Raw genomic sequence first — 16,306 nt, 5'->3', positions numbered from 1 at the left:
GTTAAATACCTGAAAACCGGCCATTAAAGAGTCTATAGAATTCTCACAACACCACTTAAACTTGGTCCATCTGCCAGCATAAACCGATTTGGTGGAGTGACTCTTGGCCGATAAAATAACATCCACCAAATCATGAGGAAGTGAAAAAGAACTCAGGTCGCCCAGTTCAATCAAGTCGCTCTGTCGAGTGCGGAACATAAGGGTTGGATCCCCCCTGAAGATGGCACCATATATGCTTGAAATATGGCATTTCACATCGGAATGGTTGCTGCATCTAATGATATCCTTAACTGAATGGGATATCGGCAATTAAGGACTTTTCACTGAGTTGATGTCTCGATCTTCCCCAGTGAACCAAAATGGCGGACTGAGTGTTTCTTTTTTCTCCAGGAGGCTATGGCGGGCAGATGAGGTCACTCTGCATCCTGCTTATGGTCGAATCATCATGTCCCCATCGTCATCTGAGGTCCGGTGAGGAAAAAAAATGTATATTCGGATTTACCCCAAAATGAGCGTTGCTGAACTACGAGATATCTCGCCTGGCTCTAAGATAGCGCACCCGAAGCAAGATTTATTTGTCTCCTTGGGCGATTCATCGTGTCTTTACCTTGTACACCAACCGCGGTCACAAAATCGGAGCGGTAATTTCAGCGAGTACAGGACCGGAGGAGCGCAGTTGGTATCTGATGAGCTGGGGTTCTGAATTATCTCTCCTCCATTAGCGCTTCGATTGGGAGGGAAAGCCCACAAAGGTATGTTTGGCGCTTCTGCATTAGCTTCCACTCTGCATCCTGCTTCCTGGTGGCTGTGGCCTACTGGAATCATTATCGTGCCACGTCACGTTCCACCGGCACATACCAAGTCTTGTGCCACTTTAACTTCATCCTGAACGTTCTGGAGAACATATGCCTGCTCCCTCTGACATACGTGTTCTCTACAGAGAACCCTGCAGTCAACGAGTTGGCCTTCATTGGGTTCATGATCTTTTTCCTCAGCCTCATGAATCTGAACTTGCTCCCTTCATTCTCTGTCTACTTCCCCTGCTCCTACCCCCCTCCCCTGAATCTCCCACCTTGCCTGCTTTTTCCCTTACGTATATGTCCTTTTCGTTTGTCTCGACCTTACATGTAACTATGTTGCCATGCTCTAATAACTGTGTAACCTTTGTAATGATCTAACCTGCAACTATGGTCTGATACTCATGTGAAGTGCTCTGATACCTCAAGGTCTAGCCAACGCTATATAAAACCTTTCAAATAAAATAAATAAACTTTAGAGTATTTTATAATTGCCCCTTTAAAAAGATGGAACTATTGTATGCTTTATTTGCAAAATAATTTTCAAAATTAAAATGTTAACTCTTGAAATGTTTTCTGGGCGCTGACACTAAGGCAAAGATATACTTAGTTCATATCTATCAGGGATCATTCCATGATGGGAAGCCAAACGAGTAAGGAATAGAGTTCACAGCATGTGAAAAAATAATTATTCCTAAAAGTCTTTCCAGTTGCTCAGAATTACACTGAAAACATTTTTCATTGCCCTTCAGTGTCCTCTAAACTTATGCCATACTTATTGCTCTGTATAGTATTGTGTGCAATGCATAGATCAGTTGTTTTGGTATGCTTGTGCAGTGTAAATACAGTAACAATCTGCCAATCAAATTTGCAACAGACCCTTACCCTCTCTTGTACATCGCCAATTCATTTGTCAGACTCTTTACACGGACCCTTAGATTCCTCTCCGAAGCCTTCACCTCCTCCAGCTATGAATAAACATGTAGAATGTTACCTACTACAAATTTATGTACCAATATATTATATATAAAATAGAATCTCATTAAAAAGGTCACATACTCTTCGAAAAAGTATGTTGGAATTAAATACGGGAACAGGTGAGCTGAATGTTCTAAACAGAACATTCAAGATGAAAAAGTCACTTATTTTCTTCGGAAGGTCTAAAAATCTCTACTTACCTTTAACTGCATTTTTCCAGTGTTGGAAAGCTCAACAGGTTCACATGCTGACAAAATAAATAATTATGCCCTTAAGCAAAGGAATAATCTAAGAGCATGCAATCTTAGGAAAGATTCAATGTTAAATCACTAGAAATCTCTAAATGTATCAATCACCTAGCCACTCCCTGAATAAACCATGTTAAAAAATGTAAATATGTGCCTCAGATTATCAATCTAGTATACTCTACCCATGCACTTAGAATGCCACGAAAACACCTTCAATTAATTTCTGCCTGTGACTGAGCCCTTGTGCAAGACCTCTCATGGGACTAATTGCAGCTAAGGATGGTTTTCGACCAAGCACTACAGGTATTTGCCGCAGGCCTCTACCTGCGACTGGACACTCCACTCAACATCCCATCCCAACTAAACACCCCCACTGCATGGCCTAAAGCCTGGTGCAGGACAGATTAGCCATGCAAAGCTCTGCATTAGGCCTCGTCCCATCTAAAACAGTGTGGCTGTGGATAGGGAAAATTGCAACCAAGGTGTTGTGGTATCCCATGGAAAATGGGCTTTTAACATATGCATACAGGTTTTTATAGGACTTGCAAATTACACAAGAAAACATTGCAAAAAGGGGGGAAAAATATCTTTTCCAATGGGCTTGGTTGTTTTCTCTAATGTATTCTCCTTGGGGGAAAACAAATATTGGGAAAGTCAATAATCTTGGCTTGTAATTAATACTGCAGAATTTTAAAGGCCCTAAAAGCATCAAATGCAGACTCGCTAATGAAAGAGGAAGATGGTAAAATGTCACTTCACCTAAGGATAGTACTGGCTCTCCTTCTAATCACTCATAACAAGTAATTACCAAGCTTAGTGCTGCTTGTTCTCTGAACCTGAAGAACATATATATGACTAATTACTTCATGACTCCGGGCCCGATTCACAGAACTAACTTAAGACAAAATTCTAAACTTACTACCATTTTGGTATTCATAGAAGGCACTTACTTATTTCGGTATTCACAGAAGGCATTTAGGAGTCCTAAAGTTAGGAGACCTAACTTTACTACTCCTTAACTGAGAAAAATCTTAACTTTAAGACTTTCGGTGTCAGCGTTAAGGGGGATTCCACGCCGGCCGAGCTCACCTAGCTCCGCTGAGGCGTTAAAACAGCTTCCTGCTCCTGTGCAGCGGCCGGGCTTTGCTCCGCCGAGCGACCTGCTTCTACTGCTTCCTGACTGGCCGGGCTTGGCTCTGCCGGTCAGGACTACATCACCCAGCAGCCTCGAACTCAGGATGCCGCCCTCCTCATCATCCTGCGCCAGGAGGCGCATAAAGCACCGTTTGTTACCTCGTCCCGCGAGGACGCGCCGGGCGATGCCCGGGCAAAGGGCGGGCCGTCTGTGGCCGTCCGGGGCAGGAGGAGGCTGGGCTGGGCCACCACTCTTGTCTGCATCAGGTAAACTGTGCCGAAAAATACAAAATTGTACCTAGTTGACAGCACTATACGTATATCAATGGCGACGAAGTCTAAAATGGGCTTAAACACCCCTATGTCAACACGCTCAACGTCAAGGAAAAAAGACCTAGCTATCACTCCACTACCAAGCCTGACGGCGATAGATAGAATGCTACAAAAAACTATTGGGGTCGTTGTTACAGCAATAGAAAGTACTGAGAGACGAATGTCATTACCGCCAAGCTTGTGCCTATCAAATCTACCCACCCAAAATAGGGATATTCATGTACATACATCTGCAAATACAGTGTATTCTCAGGACTCCATTCTTATGGAATCATATGCAGACTTTCCAGGGAAAGATCACAACTGTGTTAGTATACGGCAACAATCACCCCCCATTGACTTTCCATGCCGAGAAAGCAGATTATCAGTAACTCCCAATATGCGAACAGATGAGGAGTCCCCTATTTTAATTAATGGATCTGATGATCTGGAGAGGTTGAATGAATGCAGTAATGTCAACACTAACTTAACAGATAAGATAGATAATGTGAATATCCCTCAAAATGTAGGTGGCAGTAGTTCTAAAGGTAAACCAGCACCCAGTAGAAAATTGCTGATTGCACACAAATTCCGGGGGAAACCAAGGGGTAGACAGAAGAAAATAGTACCCCTTTTTTTTAAACAAAAGGGTGATAGGAGCAAGACACAAAATAGTTCTGACTTGCAGCCCAATGAAGATAGGTGCACCACCCAACAGGAAATACCACCCCTAATTGTAGCAGACCTTATGACCCAAATTGAGCAGTTAGTAAAGTCACTAACTTTACAGATAGTGGAAAGACTAAAGGTTCTAGTAGACAAGGTAGGAAACCTAGAAAGGCTAGGCATAGCCCACTCAAACATGCTTGAAAACATGAATATACCTGTCAAGCCAGCTCAGGAAATTGTCCCCAAGGAAAAACCCCTGAACAAACCAGCTAATGGTGGATTGAGAGTAAACAATCGTACCATACCAACTGGCCCAGTCAATACCCCGGAAAATGCAGCACCTAATGGCCATACTGTAAATACAGGGCAAATAGTCACTGCAGAAAAGCCTAAGAAAGTTAGCCCAGAACTTATTAATTTTAGCAAGGCAAGTCCCTACGCAAAAAACATATAACATAATTCCCGCGGTTATAAATTTACCCCCTGAAAGCAGTGCTTACGTAGCGATTCTTGCTAATGTTCCAAAATTAAAGCCCACTCAATTCGAAAATCAAGCAACGCTCAAAAACAAGACATTACACTGGCTTTCTAGAAATTGTGGTTTCCCTATGCAAGGGGCAAATCAGATAGTCATGGTTCAGAGAGTGGGCTGGTTGGGTCCCAGCAAAAAGGAAATTGACGACGGCTGTTGTATCGTTATCAATTTCAGAACACCAGAATGGGCCAGGGACTCAATCTTGAATGCGCCATTACCTTCTAACTGGGAATATAATACTACTTTACTCCCGCTAGATTATTTTTATAGGGGCCAGTCAGGCAAGCAACACAAAGTGCGAATGATTGATCATCCCAGAGTTAAGTACCATAACATAGCCCATAACTTTACTACCACACCCAAGTCCAGAGACAACTTTCTAATTCCCACCTAAAACAGATTTCAGGTATCGACCCGATAGAGGATATAGATTGACTTAGTGATAAACCTGTATTCTTGCACATAGAGATCGAAAAAACTGATAGTATGGGAAAGGCCCTTCAGGGACACATGGCCCCCTCTAAGGAGACTCTGTTTAGATCTGAAACTGACCTTGAGGTGGCCGGATTAAATAAAGAGGACGTGGATATTGATGAAGGAGTAGTGGGAGGTGGCAGGCATACACCTGTAATGACAGTCCAATGTGACACAACTCCAGCCACAGATGCCTGTTTAATAGATAGCCTAGCAATAGTCCAACCCCACATTATTCCATATAATACTAACGATGAAGGTCTTAACATTACCACATGGAATATTGCGGGAATTACTGGAAAACTTACTACCCCATTCTGGAAGAGCTTCATTAATCGAGGGTACGATATAATTTGTCTCCAGGAGACATGGACTAGAGAACAAACTCATCTGGAGGGGTACACATCATATCATGTAACTGCAGTAACACCCGTAGCAGGTAGGGCAAAGGGTGGGCTTTTAACCTTGGTATCAACCAAGCTCACTGACTTTAAATTTGGGAGTTGCTCCGAGGTTGTCCCGTACGCACAGATATTGCGTCTATAACATGGAAAAGGTAGGGACCTGGTTATAACAAATTTTTACAATAACATTCTGGGAGTTAACCAGGAACCGATAATACAAGACATAGGGAGGGAAATAGAAAGAACCTTATCGCAATCCAGAGACCCACCAGTTATCGTCTGGGCAGGTGATTTTAACATACAAGCCTGTAAACATGCACAAAAGGGGATTTGCGGTCATCTAGGCGAGCAGGATAGTAGAGACGGCACTCCATATAATCATTTTCCTCATACCGTTTTTGGAAATGTATTAAACAATCTAGTTGCAATAATGGACTTTGAGTTGCTGGATTGCACAAAAAATAGTGATAACAGAGAATGTCCATCATTTAAATGAAGGGATGCCCATTCTAATATTGATCATGTCCTCGTGTCCTGTGGCTCGGCCTACTCTAATTGAGCAAACTGTGAGTGACCACAACAGCATTTCACTCACACTACACAGTTGGGGGCGTAAAACCTATAACGATGGGAGACATATTCAAGGGATCTCAGCCGAAAGACCAAACGGCATGAGAATAAAATGGGCTAACACTAATCCCGACCAATTTATGATGGATGTCCACATAAATGTGCCGCAGAAATAAGCTACTGTTTAGGCATTGAGGTGATTCCTGCTAGTCTCCTTGCTAACTTCGTAAAAATAAATGTGGTAATCGAGGGTCTCTTGACCGCTAGGAGCCGGAGGCCAAGAAAAACCAAGGAGGTCTGGTTTGATAAAAACTGTGCCTTGGCATTAACTCAACTAAAAACCGCCCTAGATGTCAAGCCCAGAGATATAGTAAAAAATAGGGAAGAGCGTCAAAACTATAAGACCTCGTTAGCTAGGAGGAAAAAGGAGCTACAAGACGAGGCATGGTCCAATCTGGATATGGCGGCATCTACTAAAAATCACAAGTTATTTTGGGAAACAATCAATTGCCCTTTTTAAAAAAAAGAAAATATTCCCGAAATAACCTCCCATGTAAGTTGTAGCGCCTGGATAACTCATTTTTCTAGGATTTTTAATTCAGATGGGTTAATTTTAGATACAATCAAAGAAAATAAATCAAATTGGCAGAAAATGCAGTTAAACATCAGCTTGAATGAGGTACACGAGGGACTCAGAAAAAGCAAGGGCGGTAAAGCCCCGGGCCCGATGGGGTACCAGTGGACCTCTATAAGCATGAAATGGACCTATGGGCACCCATACTGACACGTCTGTTCAACGCTGCTGTTGAAAACGGGTTACCACAGACATGGGGTCAGTCGATTATTGTTCCTCTATTTAAGAAAGGCTCGAGGTCAGAGGCATGCAACTACCGTCCCATCTCCCTTCTGGACTCGTCAATTAAGGTTCTCAGTAGAGTTCTCTTAGAGAGATTAGAAACTTGGGTTGAAGAAAACGCTATCTTATCCCAAGTGCAGTACGGATTCAGAAGGGGGTTGGGAACGATGGAGCAGTGCGTAAACCTCGAGCTTATAGTTAGCAAATATACAAAAGCTAAAGAAGGTAACCTATTTTTATGTTTTGCAGATTTGAGTTCTGCTTTTGATTTAGTTGAACATTCTTTTTTATGGCCAGTTTTATTAGACATGAGGGCACTAGCCAAGATCATCCACTTCTTGGCGAGACTCTACGAAAATGTGTCTAGTAAAGTCAGATTTGGTCCAGCTGGTGAATGTACCCCACTTTTTAAGATTAATAGAGGCATTCGGCAAGGATGTGTTTTGGCACCCCTTTTATTTTCTCTATTTATAAACCAAATTGACCAAACCCTCAGATTAATTCCAGCCGATGCCCCTACTATTAATGGCAACCCCATCCCAATATTGTTGTACGCGGATGACGCGGTCCTCCTGTCCCGTACCCAAAATGGCCTGCAATGTCTTAAATGTCAATAAATTTCAGACTTTCATAAATGGCAGGAAACTGATAATAAATAAAGGTAAAACATTCGTAATGTCATGCGGGAAGAAGATTAGGAAAAACAGGACTTTTTATTTAGAAGGGGATAAGTTAGAAACTGTTAATAAGTTCTGTTACCTCGGCATTACATTTTCCGGGGATGGAAGGTGGGCCAACGAACAAGAAAGTGTACGTTTTAAAATGGTTAGGAATACCAGTAGTGTTTTTAGATTTGCTGCTAAATTAGGGGGTAGGTGAATAAAGGAGATGGTGTCGATCTACAACTCAAAAGGTGTCTGTCATCAGCCTTATATGGGGCTGGAGTCTGGGGCTACAATACTCAAAGTGGCACGCTAATCCAGAATGAGGAGAACTCATTTCTGAAGCGCTTGCTATGTGCCCCGGCCTCGGCTTCTACTGTGATAATCCATAGGGAAGTGGGCTTAAGACATGTCAAGGATCTAACAGCTTTGCGTCCATTGGCCCTATGGCGATCAATTTGGTCGAAGACCGAAACCAAATTCACCCAGGACGTGATAACGGACTGTTTAAGGCTCGATCATTGCTCACGTATACCATGGCTTGGCCATATTAAATACTGGTATAAAACACTTTATGAAATCGGTGCCTTTCATGAACCTGAGTCGGTGGCCTGTGTATCCAAAAAGGAGCTCGCAGTATCCTTTTTAAAACATATGGAAAATATTAGATCCATTGAATGTGTGAAACAAAAAACCTTTATCTTTTACCAGGAGTATAGCGTTAGCGAAGGCTTTCAACCATACTTAACATCAGTTACAAAAAGCTCACACCGTTTTGTATTAACTCGCTTCCGCCTGGGCATTGTACATCATTTAGTGGCATTCCCCCTGATTAACCAGCACAGCACCTCTCCCTGCCCTTCTGACGGGGTATCTAAACAGAGTAGCCACCATTTTATGTTGTTCTGTAAATTTTATACTTCCATGAGGAAATATTATCTAAAACCCATCTTTTTATCCAATAAATTACGATGCACTAAGACAGCTATGCAGGTATTGTTTAATCTGCAGAGCCCAGATATATGTTTCTGCATAGCAACATATATTTTAAAATGTATATCTGTACGGAAATCGATGATTTTATGAATAAACTGAACGGAATGTTTTATATCATTATAACAGGGAAAGACAATAACCCTCCCTGCTACACTATGTGTCTAGTGCACTAGCGACACCATGAATTCTAGAATTCTAGATCTGTGTTTTAAGTTTACTTGTTCTGGGTGCATTACTGTAACAGTGATTTTGTATTTTAATCTTTTTAACTTGTGTTTTAATCCCTATGCATTTTATCATTGTTAGTTTTTGCACATAAACTAAAAGATGGCTATTGCACCTTCTGAATGCTAATTTTGCACATATTTCTATTAATCGTTAGCATGTGGCACTTTATTGCAAATTTTGCACATGCTTTATAAAGATAAAAAAATGCACTTTATTAAGTACTTGCACTAGTGACACTATGAATCTTAGATCTGTGCATTAAGTTTATTTCATTCTGGGCGCATTATTGCAACAGTGATTTTGCATTTTAATCTTCTTAACCTGTGTTCCAATTCCTATGTATTTTATTATCGCTAGTTTTTGCATATAAAACTAAAAGATGACTATTGCACTTTCCGAATGCTAATTTTGCACATATTTTTATTAATTACTAGCATGTGTCACTTTATTGCAAATTTTGTACATGCTTTATAAAGATAAAATTGCACTTTATCATGTATTTGCATTTGAAGATTTAGGAATTGTTACTGTTGATATTCACATTCATGGGCTGAATATATTTTGTATATGTACTATTTTATGTTTTGATGTTTTGTTGCTATATGGTCATATACTTATATATACCGAATAAAGTATTTTGAATCTGAATCTGAATCTGACTTTCGGTATTCACAGAAGGCATTTAGGAGTCCTAAAGTAAGGAGTCCTAACTTTACTACTCCTAAACTGAGAAAAATCCTAACTTTAATCCTGGAGTGTCAAATCATTGCATCCGATGGCACTATTTTGCTTGATTTTGAGCCCATATGTTGACTTTTGCCTATCAGGTGAAACACATTATTGCATCCAACACAATCTTGGTTTAGTAAGTCAGTGTGGTTGTGACATCACATCTGGAGCTGCATGTGGCCATTTTAATTCTTCTTTGAGTTAAAATGTACAGAAAATATTATCAAAATGTTTTTAAAAGGGGAGAAATGAGCACAGCTCCAACAATGATTTCTGCACTACCAACAATCTCTCAACTAGACGATTTAATTGGAGAGATGAACAAGTTACTTACCTTCAGAAATGATCTTTCTGGTGGATACTATGTCTAACCACAGACTTATCACCTTACGAATATATCCCAAAGGTCAGACTGGATCTGGAAACTTTAAAGTAGTTTTCCTGCTGGAAGGGTGTGTAGTGCAGCTCTGTCCTGGTGTCATTATGCTCCAGAACTGACGAGCGGAGCCATATAAGTAGCACCCATGTGTGCAAACATCCATTGCCTTCTAGCCTGTCGACGCCCACAGGCGAAGAGCCCATCAGCAGGTTGGCATGTTTAGTGCGCAGATCTCAAAACCTTGTATTTTTTAGATGTGAAAAGAGGCCAGTTAATAGAAAGGGAAGGCGGGGTAGGGGCCATTCATGAAGAATCGGAGGTGAGAGAGTATCGGCCAGAAAGATCTTTACTGAAGGTAAGTAACTTGCTCTTCTGATATATTCCATAACATTTGGGGGTGGGTCTTTTAAACTAATAAGTCTGGAGTACCAAACAAGAAAAATGCCCATTTAGCAGGACCTGGCTGTCGAGGCAACAATGCACATGTGCCTGCCTGATCGATATGGAACTCCTCTAGCCAGTGCAGCTCTGGTAGAGCAAGCTTGTAAGCCCAAAGGAGGCTGTTTCCTGCCCATTGCGTAGCAGACCTTAATACAGAGGGTGCTCCATCGAGAGATGGTTATCTTCTGAATTCTGAATTGCTTTCCCTTTCTTTGCCACTGCAAAACCAACAAAGAGTTGATCTTCTTCCCAGAATTCTTTAGTATGATCAATATAGAAGGATAACACTCATTTTGTATCCAGACGATGGAGTCTTTTCTATTCTTTAGAAGGATGAGGAGAGGGGAAAAGGGTAGGGAGGGTGATGTTTTACCAGACGTGAAAAGTGTACCACCTTTGGCAAAAAAGATGCTCTAATTCGAAAACCAGCTTGTCTGGGTAAAATGAAGGATCAACTGAAAACGCCTGCAATTTGCTAACCCTCCAGTCAGATATTATTGCCACAGGGAAGACAGTTTTCAGAGTTAGGAGCCATACAGGGTAGCTGTGCAGTGGCTCAAAAGGAGAACACATTAAGATAAGAACTAAATTCAAGTCCCACTGGAGCATAATGAATGATGGAGGAAACATATGCTACATGCCTTTAAGGAATCTAGACACACCAGGTGACAAAAGGGGAAGCTTGGTCAGGCAACCGTAGAAAGGCAACTACTAATAAGAAGGGGGCCCCTGACAGGATACAGGCAGGTAAGCAGGGGAAATATAGAACACCAAAGACTGAGAAATACCTGCCCAGCACTTTCAAACAAGGCCCTGGGAAAGGGACCTTCTACTAATCCACTATCACCGGAGCAGACCAAGGGCTAAGATAAATGATCACATCAAATGGTACAAAATATATGGTAATTGTATTTTAAGAAACATTTCATCAATTTATAGACAAACATGATAAATACCAGACCACGCCATAATTTGATAAAACATAAATCAATAAATCAAGTCCCACACACCAAATTCATACATCACAATCATACCATCATGCATTCCAAAATTCATCATAACAACTCAACCATCACTCACACTATTCATATCACAGATGATATCAAAATATAAATAGCAGCCACGAGATGATTAGATGACAGAATGGACAAAATCATCAAAGGGGTAGATACAATCCAGCTGCCCCCTCACGAACAACGCCAACCCGCGTTTCGGTGCGTCGCCCCAGCCGGGGCTACACCTTCATCAGGGCAGAGATGGACAATAAGGTGTGGGACAATACACTGGTAGTAGGAAAGGCGCAGAGCGGGGCAGGTTTTTCTAAAATAAGGGGCGTATAAAGGCCCCAACGAATGAGGCTTCACAACAAAGCTCAGGTATAATCCAGGTGGATCCTTTTCCACAGTATAAGCAAGGCTTATACTGTGGAAAAGCCGAGAGAAGAGGATGGAAGGATGTCCCTGGCAGGGCAAATCGGGTGACCTCTATTTCAGGTTATCAAGAAACCCATCGCCTGGATAACGTGTAATTAATCATGGGGTCGGAAAGTTTTTGCCGGTGCTGCTACTGCGGAGGCTCTCGAACAGGCTCCCTCACAAGCCAGACGTCCCGGGAAGGAAGCATCGACCCTTTCCCAGGGCCTTGTTTGAAAGTGCTGGGCAGGTATTTCTCAGTCTTTGGTGAACCGTAGAAAGGCAGACACGCTGCAAAGATATCCTTTAACTGTGCTAAAAGTAAAGCCTTACCCGGCCAGCAAGAGAACAAACAGAAGGACTTCAGACAAGGGTCTAGGCAGAGGGTCAGTCACATTAGATGTACACCAAGCCACAAAGGTGTGCCTTCAGCAGGCATAGATGGTTTTGGTAGAAAAACGTCTGGCTGCCAGAATGATCTCTCATACTTTGGGAGGGAGAATAAAACCCCTCAACTGTCACTGCTCAAGCTCCACATATGCAGGTTGAATGGACAGGTTCAGGTGCAGAACCTTACCCTGTTTCTGCGACAGAAATCCTCCTGAAGGGTACCCTGATTAGAGGACCGATGCTAATGTTCAGGAGTTCGGAAAACCATACTATCCATGCCCAGTCCGGAGTCACTAAGATGACTTGGGCCTGGTTGTTGTTGATCTTCTTGAGAATTCCAGACAGGAGTGTTATCAGTGAAGAGGCATATGGGAGTCCTAAGCTCCACTTGAGATGAAATGCTTCTGAGCGACTGCAGCCTTGGACACTCCAGCATGCAGAAGTGCGGACATTGCGCATTCTCAGCTGTGGCGAACAGATCTAACCAAGTTTCTTTCCAACCTTGGAGAGGCCTTGTAACAACGGATGAAGACGCCATTTGTGATCGGCTAGGAATCAATGGGATTCTGGTATGGTCAAGTTGTAACAATGTTTTTCACTGCCGATTTGCATAATATCATTTTATGCAAATCGGCAGTGAAAAACATTCAGTTACACCTTGGCCATACCTGAATGGCAGAATCGGGACCTCCACTCCCGGCATACTGCTTACTGGAAAGCGAGTGCCACGTGGGGATTAAAGGTGGGAGGTCCATGGCAGGTTTTACTGAAGGCCGCCCTATGATTAAGGTGCTTGGAGCACCGAAACACGTCAGGGAGAGAGACTCTTTGGATCCATGGTGCTGTTGTCCCTGAATAAAAGGTTTTGTAAACTGAACCCTTGTGGAGTGCTACTTCAAAAGCTTGGGGCTTTCTTATTGACATTTACATACACAGCGCTTCTGGCCGAGGAAGTATGCACCGCAACTATAACTGCAATTTGTCTGCGTGTGCCGGTTCTCAAACTGCAGCCTAAAGCAGCATGAGGGGTAGCAGATTGGACAACGGAGATGTTTGACCCGAGGCCCACTGAACGGCTGTGAAATGAAATGATATTATGCAAATTGGCAGTGAAAAACATTCAGTTACAACTTGGCCATACCTGAATGGCAGAATCGGGACCTCCACTCCCGGCATACTGCTTATTGGAAAGCGAGTGCCACGTGGGGATTAAAGGTGGGAGGTCCATGGCAGGTTTTACTGAAGGCCGCCCTATGATTAAGGTGCTTGGAGCACCGAAACGCGTCAGGGAGAGAGACTCTTCGGATCCATGGTGCTGTTGTCCCTGAATGAAAGCTTTTGTAAACTGAACCCTTGTGGAGTGCTACTTCAAAAGCTCTGGGCTTTCTTTTTGATATAATATATATATATATATATATATGCGTTTGAGGAAGGAATTATGCACTCACTGGAGAGTATTGCCACAAATATTTAATGAGCCACAAACAAATGCTCTGACAAACGTGTTTCGGCTACAAGCCTTTGTCAATTTTAGTTACATTGGCACTCTGCTGGTTGTTTAGGTAGTATTGTATCCTGCGATCCCCAGCAACCTTTGCTCTCCACACACCCAGGGATATCCTGGAATCGGGAGGAGAAAGCTGGTGGAGCACCTCATGGCGGAATGATGGAACTCTTGGGTGTGCTTTACTGCAGACCAGCCACCCAGTGGGGGAAGAGGTGCATCATGCAGGGCAGGAGGATGAAGCCTGCCAACTGCTCTGAAGAGCTAACAAGATGCCCAGCAGTTGATCAGGAGCACTGCACGGCAGACAGATGGGACCTAGTCAGGTCCTCTTCATTGCAGAGGAGCGGCCGGCTGGGGAGAAGCACCACCACAAAGGGCAGAAAGAATCCCGCCAGGCACTCTGAAGTGCAGAGGAGCAGACCAGCTGGGAAAGAGGAGCACCGCAAGGGTGAGGATGACTGAGGAGATGCATTGTTTTTGGGATATTTACTCATGCGAAATGGTATGTGCTGACACTAACACTGTTAGACAGCCCTGTGAGCAGATGTCTAAAGCTAGCTGAACCACAGGAGCCAAAGGCTGAAAGGGACTGTCCAAAAGCCCCAATCTGTAAATGGATATATGTAGATGTTCTGTTTGGTTGTGTGGTGTGGTGACAATCGTGCTTACTATTCAGCTACAGCTGTCTGTAGGCAAGACCTGTAAAGATATAGGATTGACATGTCAACAGAAGATCACACTCCTGAACAAGCTTTATCCGCTGTCAGAGTCAAATACATTAGTGATAGAAACAAGAAGAGAAATGGCTGTGTCTTACAAATGGGGTAATCCTGGGGACTTAACAAAAATTAATGTGAGAAAAAGTAAAGAAGTCCAGCCAGTAAAAAAGATACTGGGCAGATAAAAATTGCAAATGTACGTTTCTGGAGTGACAAAATGTACCTGGGAAATGCCAAGAATACTCCGGGATGGCATGTTTTAGGTTTCAAGTGAAGTATGAAAGGGCTATTCCTTGAGGGCTTGTAAGGTGGGCAGAGAAACAAGGAAAATAAGCATGGTTGATCCTGAGAAGAGGAAAGGAAAGAAACCACTATGATAGCAGGCTCTAGTTCTCCTTATACTTTGATAGGAGAAGACTTTTTTAAGCCTTGAACGGAAGACACTTAGTAAATCTGAAATGAGGATATTTGCATATGTAAAACAAAAACTGATAGAGGTAGAAGGAGAACTCCATGAGAAGGGACTTTTACAAAAAACTCCCCACTTAGGTGTCAAAGGATGGCTCATGCTTGTTGGTGTGGGGTGAACAAACATTCCCATAGTAGTCTAGATCCCAATCACCCTGACCAGGTGATCGGCTCAAATGAAATCAGGTTTGTGTCGGAAGACAAGTGGGAGAGATAAAGATCTAGGTATCACTGGAACAAATTGTTATATATGTAAGGGATTGTCGAAGAACTGGATGTGTGCGTAAGGGAGAGAGGAAGTATCTCCCTGTGCATAAGACGTAAGTGAAAGCAGGTGTGGTTGTCCTGAACAGCTGCAAGGTGTGGACATGAGTAAAACTGATATGGTAGAGAGTGGTCCGAGAACTAGAGTATGTGAAAGACAGGGCATGACTGATGTTGATATAAACAACACTGTTGCAAACTAGAAAAGGAGATTGGCAAGAAACCCTATCACAAAGACTACATGGTTGACTTAGAAATGGGACATTACATTTTTATTGGCATGACTATGAATCCTATTTTTATGTCTATTTACGTATTTTGATTATTTTATTTGTTTATGACATTACAAAGAGTAACCAGGCACGTTAGGTCATTGTTCCCTTTATTAGCTATTCTGTTATTCGGTTGTGAAGCTGTTCCTAATGGCATTATTGAATTAGTGTGGCACAAGGGTATTTGATAAGTTCTGCGAGAAGGGTGCAAAGTCTCTGTGAACTGCCATCTGCTGCAAGTTGTAAATGCTGCATGGATATGCAATTATACTCTGATACGGTATGCTGCCACTAGACACGGAGTATGAGTTTTTACAGGGTTGTGATGTGCTATGACATATTCTGTTATGATGAGCTGAATTATATAGTCATGAGATTACCTCATCTGCAAGCTGCCGGTATTCCAGGTTCCGTTTATTAGAAGATCTTTGATGCTTGGTTCTCTCCTTTGCCAGTTCTTCCTCCAGAGTCTGCACAATCTTCTTCAGGATGCGGACTTCCTTCAATGCTCCACCCTTGCCTAAAAGTTTTGCCTCCTCTTGTAGATGTGATAGTAATGCTTCAGCAGCTTGTTTTTCTTCAACAACTCTTGCAAGTCTGTAAGGAAAGTTGCACACACTTTATTATTACATTCAATTTCCTTTATTATTTTGAGGACCTAAGAACATGTTTTACTATTTAACAATTTTAGAACAGATTAATTCATGGCTGAAATAAGTGAAGCTCTGCAGTTGCAATCACCAACTCATCTAAGCATTGGCAGAAGTACTCTTACTCATTCAAAGATCAGAATTATAGAAAATTCAACTAATACCAAGTATGCAAAAGAACAAGCTCTTTCCTTCAGGAATATGATGGCTAC

General features: G+C 42.4%; 1 protein-coding gene across 2 annotated transcripts in view; it reads right to left on the bottom strand.

Moving 5' to 3' along the window:
* CCDC61 (coiled-coil domain containing 61) overlaps positions 1-16,306 on the bottom strand; it is a 597,856-nt gene that overhangs the window by 329,383 nt on the left and 252,167 nt on the right. For both annotated transcript variants that reach the window (XM_078660929.1, XM_078660928.1), the window contains exons 6-7: positions 15,825-16,041; positions 1,683-1,765 (exon numbers count right to left, since the gene is read on the bottom strand). In XM_078660929.1, the coding sequence (XP_078517055.1) occupies positions 1,683-1,765; positions 15,825-16,041 (300 nt within the window). The remainder of the gene's footprint in view (positions 1-1,682; positions 1,766-15,824; positions 16,042-16,306) is intronic.

The sequence above is a fragment of the Lissotriton helveticus genome, chromosome 9, assembly GCF_964261635.1.
Source record: "Lissotriton helveticus chromosome 9, aLisHel1.1, whole genome shotgun sequence".
NCBI lineage: Eukaryota > Metazoa > Chordata > Amphibia > Caudata > Salamandridae > Lissotriton > Lissotriton helveticus.
Note: the sequence above shows the minus strand (reverse complement) of the source record. Positions and strands in the feature narration are given on the sequence as shown.